This window comes from Mauremys mutica, chromosome 9 (assembly GCF_020497125.1).
Source record: "Mauremys mutica isolate MM-2020 ecotype Southern chromosome 9, ASM2049712v1, whole genome shotgun sequence".
NCBI lineage: Eukaryota > Metazoa > Chordata > Testudines > Geoemydidae > Mauremys > Mauremys mutica.
In genome coordinates, this window is record NC_059080.1 from 11,636,890 (window position 1) to 11,648,302 (window position 11,413).

Below are 11,413 nucleotides of genomic sequence, written 5' to 3' on the forward strand. Positions count from 1 at the left end.
TGAGCAACCACTTGAGACAGCCAGAAAAATATCAGCAAATAAATCATTCTACCTCTTCATTGAAAGACTGGTATTTTTGTTAGTGAGTTCTCTCCTGTGACTACTGCAGGGATATTACTCTTCTAAATAAGGTCCTACCTGCATTACAAGTATCGCCATGTCTTTGTAACCAGGTCAGGACATTCTCATCTGATCCCAGTTACAACAAACACTGCTGTATATACCTTGCAGCTTTGCTGCCATCATAACTGTGTTTTTGCATTCACATCTGCCACTCTGACTAAATGTATCTGTAACAGTGCATTTTGGAAAAATCTGAGCTACGATCTCATAACGCCTCCGCAGGAGACAGAACAGCCAGAGGATGCGGACACAGACTGGCACCTGCAGCACATAAGGCAATGCATATCGATGTCCTACCATGCATGGAACTATGAGGAAGGGGAAACAGCCAAACAAGTTCCAAAGCATGCTGCATAATTAGGGGGAGGAGGGAGTCTCATCTAAGAAAGGTAAGGAAAAAGGGAAAGGAAAAGAGTGCGCACTGGACTGATTACATAAAGACAATCAAATACCCGCACAGGCCTTTGGCGTTTCACCTACCACGGTTACTAAGCAAGTATTAATCATGCTGCGTGTAGAAACAAACCATGATTTAGAGCGAACCACGTCACCAACTGGTTATAAACTTGTGCCCTGATCCTGTAATCAGACCCACAGGGGTCACATACACAAATCTGATTGTAGGACGGTGTCCTGCTTACAAGGTGTGGTCTAGGGGAGGCCACTAAGTGGAGCAAGACTGTACTCTGACCCAGGGAGATGTTCACTGTACTCTGACCCAGGGAGATGTTCACTGTATTTGATAAAGTATAGCTTTTAAGTTTATGGCACCTAGCAATATAAAGATCTAAAAACTCGACAAACATAGCCAATTATGTTAATTAACACCTTGAAAGTATATATTTTATAGCCATGAAAGCATATATAACTGCAAACATGTGTTTCATAGACCATCTCTTCCTAACCCTCATTATATAAAATTTTATTTCAAGAATACGCTGCAATTTTATCCTCTGGCCATTCAACAATGACATTTTTCTAAACAAGAGTTGCCATGATACTAATGGTGAAAGAGACAGGCATCAACTGTGTAATGCCACAAGGATTAGGGGGAGCACAGTAGGAATATATTTGTACACATGTCCTTCCATACTGATGAATATCATCAAGGACATGGAACTAATCACAGAGATGTCACCTTCAGAAAAGACAAGGGCTCAGAACATACACTCGGACAACTATCAATAAATACACATTATTTAGTGGAGAAAATTCATCTTTAAAAGAGTGAACTTTTAATTTTGGAGACAGCTCTACATTTTGTTGCAATCACAATTTTTAAATAAGTAGCAGCATACAGAAAGATAATCTTCAGGCCAAGTGAGTGACAATGGGTAGGGCTTACTTTGGTCTCCAAAGATGCCAGATTTAAAACTAGGATGAGAGAGAGGCCAATGCACATACATGATTTACCTTCCCTGGAAAAGCACTTAACTGCCCAACAAAAGCAGCAGCTGCTGCTCAAAACAGTCCTTCCCCGGAAGAGGTGAGATCATAATTAAACAACCTGACACTTTTACAGTGGTGTTTATGACCAGAATCACCCTTGATTCCTAAACCCAAACCTCTTTTTCTCTGTATTCTTAGAAATCTGTTGCAGCCTTATGGGAGGTTTATTGGATTACTAATGATTCCTTTCATAGTCCTTTCTTCCCTGCAAATGACCTGCGTGCCCAGCAGTATCCACATCTCCAACATAAGGATGGCATATCCAGACCCACCAACATTCATTCTGGAGTCAGGATTCATTGTCTCACAGGCCGGATAGTGCATCTTTCCCCATCAGGATGGAAGATTCTACACTAGGTTTCAATGAGATGATTAAACCCTCACATGCACACTTCTAAAAATCTCTCTGTCATTCACAATGCCACAGCTGAGACTGCCTTGGATAACCCAGAAAGGAGTGACTCTTCCAGAGCATCCAAATTCATGGTGGCTAAGTCCATAAATGGCTATTAGCTAGGATGGGTAAGAATGGTGTCCCTAGCCTCTGTTTGTCAGAGGATGGAGCTGGATGGCAGGAGAGAGATCACTTGATCATTGCCTGTTAGGTTCACTCCCTCTGGGGCACCTGGCATTGGCCACTGTCGGTAGACAGATACTGGGCTAGATGGACCTTTGGTCTGACCCGGTACGGCTGTTCTTATGTTCTTAAGTTATGTTAAGAACTAAACCCTCCTAGACATCCAGGAGGTTGCATTTCTCCTGGAAAAGTAAAGCAAAGAGGAGCCACAGTTTAGTAAGGAGGGAATTCAGTTTGTACAGCACCTAGCATAACGGGCTCCTGCTCCATGACAGTAGCGCCCAGGAGTTGGACAAATGAGTAGAGATCAGATTTTTTACAGCCTAAACTTTTTATAAAGTGAAGCTTGTTACATTGAGAACAAAGACCTGTTATCCCCTTCAGACAGTCCAGAAGTGACGGGGGGTGAGGGGGGGGGCAGGAGGGGTCATGTGCTCCCCAATGTCGGCCAGGGTTTATATGCCCTGTCCTAAAACCCACTGCACCAGAATTTTTAAATCAGAGGTTTTCAAACTGGGAGGCACGGCCCCCTTGGGGGGTGGGTTCAGAGGAACACTGGAGGTGGGGGGAAGCAGCGATGCCAGCTGGCTTGGGCTTCCTCCCACCACGGCAGGACTCAGGAGCACCAAGGGGGGGGGTGGGAACGCAACCAAAGACGGGGGCTCAGCTCCGAAAGTTTGAAAACTGCTGCTTTAACCTGTGCCCCGCCCCCACTGTCAACAGTGACCCGTCGTCGCTGCCAGACACCATCTCCTCTGCAGCAGCCTCCCCAGGAGCAGGGTCCCGGACATCACACCCCAGCGCGACCAGCCCAAGAGCTGTGCCCGGCTCTGCCCCGCTGGGTCTCGGCAGCCCCACCCCGCCCCACCGCTCGCCACGAGCTCCGCGGGGCAGAGGCTCCCAGCCCCGCCGCGGCCGGGCCGGGCCGGCACGGCGCCCCCCGGGGGCGGGCCGCTCACCTGCCAGCCCCCCGCCGTCCTCCCCGTAGCCTCGCCTCCGCTGCAGCACGAAGTAGCGGTTGGAGCGCTCCAGCACCCACAGCTTGAGGGCGCTCTTCAGCAGCACCTCCTCGGGCTTCAGCCACATCTCGGCGCCCGCCTCATGCCCCGCTCCGCGCCCACGTACACAGCCGGCCTGCCAAGCTCCGCCGAGCGGGGGGGCGCCGCCAGCCGCCGGGCCCGCCGGGAGATGTAGTTCGCTGGCGGCCGCGGTCCGGGCTCCGCCCTGCACGACCAGCCCCAGCGGCCGGCGCGCCGCCGTGAGGGAGGCGGGTCGTGAGGGGGCGGGGCGGGGTTGTCCCCCGCGCTTGCCTAGTGGTGGCCGAGTGACCGCGCAGCCCGACCGCTGGGGGCTGGGTTCCCTGCTCGGCGCGCGGGTGTGGCAGGGCGGCGGGGCTCCCCGCACACGGGCTGGCACCGACCTCGGCCATTTGGTACCAGGCCCTGGGAGAGGTGCGGGCTTCGGGCAGCGGACACCCCCGACACACACAGCCTGCCCCTGACACACCCCCGGCACACACACACACAGCCTGCCCCTGCCAGCCCCCAACCCACACCCACACCCTGTCCCTGACACCCCCCCGGCACACACACACCCAGCCTGTCCCTGCCAGCCCCCCAACCCACACCCACACCCTGTCCCTGACACACCCCCGGCACACACACACCCACTGCCTGTCCCTGCCAGCCCCCCAACCCACACCCTGTCCCTGACACACCCCCAGCACACACACACCCACTGCCTGTCCCTGCCAGCCCCCAACCCACACCCTGCCCCTCACACAGCCCCAACACACACCCACTGCCTGTCCCTGCCAGCCCCCAACCCACAGCCTGCCCCTGACACCCCCCCGGCACACACACACCCAGCCTGTCCCTGCCAGCCCCCAACCCACACCCTGTCCCTGACACACCCCCAACACACACCCACTGCCTGTCCCTGCCAGCCCCCCAACCCACACCCTGTCCCTGACACACCCACTGCCTGTCCCTGACACCCCCTCAACCCACACCCACAGCCTGTCCCTGAGACACCCAACACACACACCCTGTCCCTGCCAACCCACCCCCCGTCCCTGACACCCCCCAATACACACCCCCTGTCCTTGCCAGCGCGCCCCCCACACACACAGCCTGTCCCTGCCAGCCCCACAACCCACACCCTGTCCCTGACACCCCCCCAACCCATACACACACCCTGTCCTTGCCAGCACCCCAACCCACACACACACACACACAGCCTGTCCCTGCCAGTGCCCCAACACACCCCTAGAGCCTGTCTGACACCCCCAACATACACAGCCTGTCCCTGCTAGTCCCCCAACACCCACACAGCCTGTCCTGACACCCGCAACACACACACAGCTTCTCCCTGCCAGCACCCCAATTAGGGTCACCAGATAGCAAGTGTGAAAAATCAGGACAGGGTGGGGGGTAATAGGCATCTATATAGAAAAAAGCCCCAAATATCAGGACTGTCCCTATAAAATCAGGGACATCTGGTCACCCTAACCCCAACACACACACACAGAGCTTGTCCCTGCCAGCACCCCAACATGCACACACCCACAGCCAGTCCCTGACACCCCCAACACACACACACAGCCTGTCCCTGACATCCCCAACACACACGCAGCCTGTCTCTGCCAGCACCACAGACCCTGTCCTGTGACAGGGCGGTGGGACTCCCCACAGCTGTCTGCAAATGGGCTGGCACCGACCTCAGCCATTTGGTACCAGGGCCTGGGAGAGGTGTGGGCTTCGGGCAATGCACACACCCACAGCCTGGCTCTAGGCACTAGAAAAGGTTCAGAGAAGGGCAACTAAAATGATTAGGGGTTTGGAATGGGTCCCATATGAGGAGAGATTAAAGAGGCTAGGACTTTTCAGCTTGGAAAAGAGGAGACTAAGGGGGGATATAATAGAGGTATATTAAATCATAAGTGATGTGGAGAAAGTAGATAAGGAAAAGTTATTTACTTATTCCCATAATACAAGAACTAGGGGTCACCCAATGAAACTAATAGGCAGCAAGTTTAAAACAAAAGGAAGTTCTTCACACAGCGCACAGTCAACTTGTGGAACTCCTTGCCTGAGGAGGTTGTGAAAGCTAGGACTATAACAGCGTTTAAAAGAGAACTGGATAAATTCATGGAGATTAAGTCCATTAATGGCTATTAGCCAGGTTGGGTAAGGAATGGTGTCCCTAGCCTCTGTTTGTCAGAGGGAGGAGATGGATGGCGGGAGAGAGATCACTTGATCATTACCTGTTAGGTTCACTCCCTCTGAGGCACCTAGAATTGGCCACTGTCGGTAGACAGATACTGGGCTAGATGGACCTTTGGTCTGACCCAATATGGCCGTTCTTATGTTATGTTCCCTGCCAGCCCCACCAACACACACCCACACAACCTGTCCCTGCCAGCACCACAACACACACACAGCCTGCCCCTGATAACCCCAACACACACACAACATGAGAATGGCCCCCTACTGGGTCAGACCAAGGGTCCAGCTAGCCCAGTATCCTGTCTTCCAACAGTGGCCAGTGCCAGGTGCCCCAGAGGAAATGAATAAAACAGGTAATCATCAAGTGATCCATCCCTTGTTGCTCATTCCCAGCTTCTGGCAAACAGAGGCTAGGGACACCATTCCTGCCCATCCTGGCTAATAGCTATCGATGGACCTATCCTCCATGAACCTATATAGTGTTTTTTTTAATTCTGTTATGGTCTTGGCCTTCATAACATCCTCTGACAAGGAGTTCCACAAGTTGACTGTATATTGTGTGAAGAAATACTTCCTTTTACTTGTTTTAAATCTGCTGCCTATTAATTTCATTTGGTGACCCCAAGTTCTTGTGTTACGAGAAGTAGTAAACAACACTTCCTTAGTTACTTTCTCCACACCAGTCATGATTTTATAGACCTCTATCATATTTCCCCTTAGCCGTCTCTTTTCCAAGCTGAAAAGTCCCAGTTATATTAATCTCTCCTCATATGGCAGCCATTCCATACCCCTAATCATTGTTGTTGCCCTTTTCTCGACCTTTGCCAATTCCAATATATATCTTTTTTGAGATGAGGCATCCACATCTGCACACAGTATTCAAGTTGTGGGCGTACCATGGAGATGTGGGCATACCACACACACACACACACACGCTCTCTCTCCCACCCCCAACACACAGCCTGTCCCTGCCACCCCAAACACACAGAGCCTGTCTCTGCCAGCCCCCCAACACATAGACACAGCCTGTCCCTGCCCCCCAACCAGTCCTGCCAGCTCTCCAACCCACACATGCTACTCCTGTCAGCACACACACATACACACACACACACACGCAGCTCCTGCCAACACGTGCACACTGCCTGCTCCTTACAGCCACAGACAAGGATTGTGATGCAATCTGTGCCCTGGCATGAACCATGCATTCCCTCTGCAATATTATTTACAGGATGCAATGTCCTAGACACTGTGCAGACGCACAGGAAGAGCAAATCCATGTCCCCAAAGAACTGTGACAATCTATATTAAAACAAAAGACAGAAAATGATAGAGGTGAAGGAAGGGCAGTTAAAGGTTAACAATAATACCTGTCTCATATATAGGACTTTTCATTCATAGATTTTCATAGAACAGGGAGGGGGACATAGAACTTGCCAGCAAGTTAAAGTATGGATTGGATGAATGCTCTATAACAGAGGTCGGCAACCTTTCAGAAGTGGTGTGCCGAGTCTTCATTTATTCACTCTAATTTAAGGTTTTGCGTGCCAGTCATACATTTTAATGTTTTTAGAAGGTCTCTTTCTATAAGTTCATAATATATAACTAAACTATTGTTGTATGTAAAGTAAATAAGGTTTTTTAAATGTTTAAGAAGCTTCGTTTAAAATTAAATTAAAATACAGAGCCCCCCCCCCGGAGCAGTGTCCAGGACCCAGGCAGTGTGAGTGCCACTGAAAATCAGCTTGCGTGCTGCCTTCGGCATGCGTGCCATAGGTTGCCTACTCCTGGTCTATAAGGTGGATAGAAAGCTGGCTAGATTGTTGGGCTCAATGGGTAGTGATCAACAGCTCGATGTCTAGTTTGGCAGCCGTTATCAAGCAGAGTGTCCCAGGGGGCTGGTCCTGGGACTGGTTTTGTTCAACATCTTCATTAATGATCTGGATGATGGGATGGATTGCACCTTCAGCAAGTTTGTGATGACACTAAGCTGAGGGGAGAGGTAGATACGCTGGAGGGTAGTGATAGAGTCCCGAGTGACCTAGACAAATTGGAGGATTGGGCCAAAAGAAATCTGATGAGGTTCAACAAGGACAAGTGCAGGGTCCTGCACTTGGGCCAGAAGAATCCCATGCACTGCTACAGGCTGGGGACCGACTGGCTAAGTGGTGGTTCTGCAGAACAGGACCTGGAGATTACAATGGACAAGAAGCTGGATATGAGTCAATAGTGCACCCTTGTTGCCAAGAAGGCTAACGGCATATTGGGCTGCATTAGTAGGAGCATTACCAGCAGATTGAGGGAAGTGATTATTCCCCTCTATTGAGCACTGATGAGGCCACATCTGGAGAATTATGTCCAGTTTTGGGGCCCCCACTACAGAAAGGGTGTGGACAAATTGGAGGGAGTCCAGTGGAGGGCAAGAAAAATGATTAGGGGGCTGGAGCACATGATTTATGAGGAGATGCTGCAGGAACTGGGCTTATTTAGTCTGCAGAAGAGAAGAGCGAGGGGGGATTTGATAGCAGCCTTCAACTACCTGAAGGGGGGTTCCAAAGAGGATGGAACTAGGCAGTTCTCAGTGGTGGCAGATGACAGAACAAGGAGCAATGGTCTCAAGTTGCAGTGGGGAGCTCTAGGTTGGATAGTGGGAAAAACTATTTTGCTAGGCGGGTGGTGAAGCACTGGAATGGGTTACCTAGGGAGGTGGTGGAATCTCCTTCCTTAGAGGTTTTTAAGGTCAGGCTTGACAAAGCCCTGGCTGGGATGATTTAGTTGGGATTGGTCCTGCTTTGAGCAGGGGGTTGGACTAGATACCTCCTGAGGTCCCTTCCAACCCTGATATTTTTTGATTTTATAGCAATTTACAAAGGAGGTCAGTATCAGCATCCCCATTGTATAGATGGGGAAACTGGGGCACAGAGAAGGGAAGTGACTCTCCCACCGTCACCCAGCAGGCTATTAGCAGAACCACAAATAGAATCCATGTCTCCTGAGTCCCAGTTCAGTGCTCTAGACACTAGGCCACGCTGCTCCTTGCATGTTTAACATCAACCCTGTGAAAGCCTTGCATTCTTACCCACACAAGGTACATTAAAACTGCAGCACAGTGTATTTAAAAAAAGACACTAATATGGGTCACTATTTGGGGGACATGGGAGAGGAAAATCTCTCCCCTCCCTTCTTTTATGAAGGAGGCTGGCTGCATCATAACAGATTGCACACCAGTATCAGCAACAATAGATTTTTAGGGATAGGGGGGTGGTCTGGACCTCTCTTTAAATGTAGTTTACACTTAATTTAAAAAGTGAGCCAACTCATGCAGAAAGGTTTCTGTGGAGAAGGGTTGAAAATTCAAGTTTAATAGCCAAAGGGACCCAGAAATAACCCTTTATAATTCACATAATCGGTCATTCAAATTTTATTACTTTTTTTCAGAATATAGACATAAAGCTGGGAGTGTCAGCAATGAAGACTACATATGTGAATGGTAACACTTGTAATGTGCTTACATGATCATACCACTGCCTGATCTATACATACCACTATCAAGATGACCTTATAGATAGTAGAAATTGCTGTACCTGTAGGTCAGTATATCAGATCTACCTAAGGCAGAAGATCAGATAGGAAGAAGGGGGAGGAGGGACAGTAGTTAGAAAAATTTAAAAAAAGGAAAAGAAACACCAAATAAAAGGGGTGTATGTATGTGTTTATATAATAGTAATAACAGTTCTTTACACTTATTTAACACCTTCCTCCTGAGGATCCCAAAGAGTGAAATCTGGGCTTTATCAAAGTCAATGGCAAACGTCTATTGACTTTAAAGGGCCATGGTTTCACTCAAAGTGTTTTATAAACTTTAAATAGGGCTGGTCACATTTTTTTAAATTGATACTTTTTTTCGTTTAAATTTTGAATTCCAACTAAAAGGTCAGTCCATATATGAACATTTCAATAAAAAAACTGAATTTTTGCAAAAATGTCATCCTGTTTGAGTAGCTATACAGCTGGTAAAAATTCATTTAGAAATGTTGGTTAATTAAATTTCAAATGTCAGCCAAAGACGGGACAAAATTGTCATAAAAATGGTGACATTTTCGACCAGCTGTAAGATTATTTAATTAAGCCTCAACATCTCTGTGAGTAGGTAGATACTACTTTCCCCCATCTTACAGACAGGTAAACCAAGGCACAGAATGACTAAGTGATTTGCCACACACAAAACACTGTGTCACAAGTGGGACATGACTCCTGACTTTTTGCTCTAATCACTAGATCTGTCTTGGGTGTTTTAGATTTGTTTGTTTTGTTTCAAATGGAATTGGCGCTCCAGTCACTGAAATTTGTTGGTGGAACAGTAATGCATCATCAGTCGTGTGTTCTATGCATGAGCTGTGTCTCTTTGTTTAGGATTAATATAGGATAGGTACAAAAGAAGGAGATTCCCACAAGCTTGTGACAATAAATAATTTATCTGACAAATTTGGTCTCTTTGTGAATTGTCTGTGAACAACTCAGTTTCCCTCATGTATTGTTTATTCAGACTTATTCACCAAAGAAATCTTGGGCTGTGGTTTGTTAGTGAGCAGTTCTGATTGGTGGTATAGGTCACATGGTGCTGCAAGTGATTTAATTCTCTGATCCGATGAGTGTAACTCTTCAAATCCAGTTTTCAGTGTGAATATTCATCATTACGTATTCCGAAATCAGTTTTGGCACATATACTCCAGTTTGCGACTTATTAAATGTCATCCTTTCCAAGAACACTCCTGCCAGTAAACTCAGTCCCTAGAGCATATGTGAGCACAAACACAGTCAAAGCAAACTTCAGCCAAACAGTCACAGAAAACGCTTGGCAGTATTTGGCCGGCTCTAGCTGCTTGTCCAAGCACCGCTGATTGAAGCTCAGGGGATCAGTGGAGATGCAGAATTTGGGAAGAAATCAGGTTTAACTCTTATCAAGGGCTTGAACTGGGGTAAGCTGTGCTGATGTAAAGTATTTTTAAACTAGTGCATCATGTCTACAATAGGGGACTGCACTAGGGCATCTATTGCAGTGTAGCTACATCACTGTAAGAAACTCCAGGGCAAACATGCTTTAAGAGAAATCCGTTCCCAGAGCTTTAACTGGGTTTAACCCTAAAACAGCCTCAATTTACCCCGGTGTGCCTCAGAATGGGGTGCTAATTGACCTGTAGGATGTAGCTTCACTTTGGAGGCCTGTCACCACTAGGGAAAAAAAAAAGGTGTGTTTGTCATGGGTTAGCCAACACAGGGTTACTAACATAACGTAAAATGCTAATGAAGATATTGCAGTTGTAGTTTTATACACACATTAGCAGTAGGATGTAAACGTTCAGCAATATAAAGTAAGTTATCCTACCCCAGTTTCCAGTGTGGACACAGCCTAGGAGCTATTCAGTCCTGGGGGAGGTTAGGCCAGGCCATGTTTGCTTTTCCCTGGGGGTTTCTACTAGGGGAAGGCAGGTGAAAGTTGTAGGTGGCATTCCATGGGAACCCTGCAGCGAGAGAGGGCACCTGGACATGCTGAATCCATCCATCCGCCCACCGCTATAGCCAGGCCCATGCCCTAGCCAGGGCTGCCAAGTGTGGGCCTGCCCTGACCAGCTGCATGGCTTCACATGAAGGTAACTTTAGGCATGAGGCATTGAAAAGCACTCACCTGTCTGAAGCATTTGAGGATCTCATGGAGCATGATTAGGCCCTCAAGGACATTATGGACCATTTCCTGGAGTCTGTTGAGTCAGGAGCTGACTTGGTGCACCTGGTTTTTAAAATTCCCAACAGTATACATTAATTTGGACCTGATTGAATGACAGACAGTTGGCAGAGGCGGCTAATTAACTGAGTAGAGATACAGCTGAGGGGCTAATTGGATGAAAGTAAATATTGCCCCCCCGCCTCCCCCGGCAGGAGCTGGGACTATATAAGCAGCCAGGATACACGAGAGGATAGTATCTGAAGAAGTGAGGTTTTTTACCCACAAAAGCTTATGCCCAAATACATTTGTTAGTTT

General features: G+C 48.4%; 1 protein-coding gene across 3 annotated transcripts in view; it reads right to left on the reverse strand.

Annotated features, from left to right (window-relative positions):
- TBC1D8B (TBC1 domain family member 8B) overlaps positions 1-11,131 on the reverse strand; it is a 60,936-nt gene extending 49,805 nt beyond the window's left edge. For 2 of the 3 annotated variants that reach the window (XM_045031580.1, XM_045031579.1), the window contains exon 1: positions 3,109-3,291. In XM_045031580.1, the coding sequence (XP_044887515.1) occupies positions 3,109-3,235 (127 nt within the window). In that variant the 5' untranslated portion in view covers positions 3,236-3,291. Of the gene's footprint in view, positions 1-3,108; positions 3,292-11,059 lie in introns of those variants that run through there. The other variant, XM_045031581.1, reaches the window with a different exon arrangement.
- Positions 11,132-11,413: the final 282 nt, after the last annotated feature.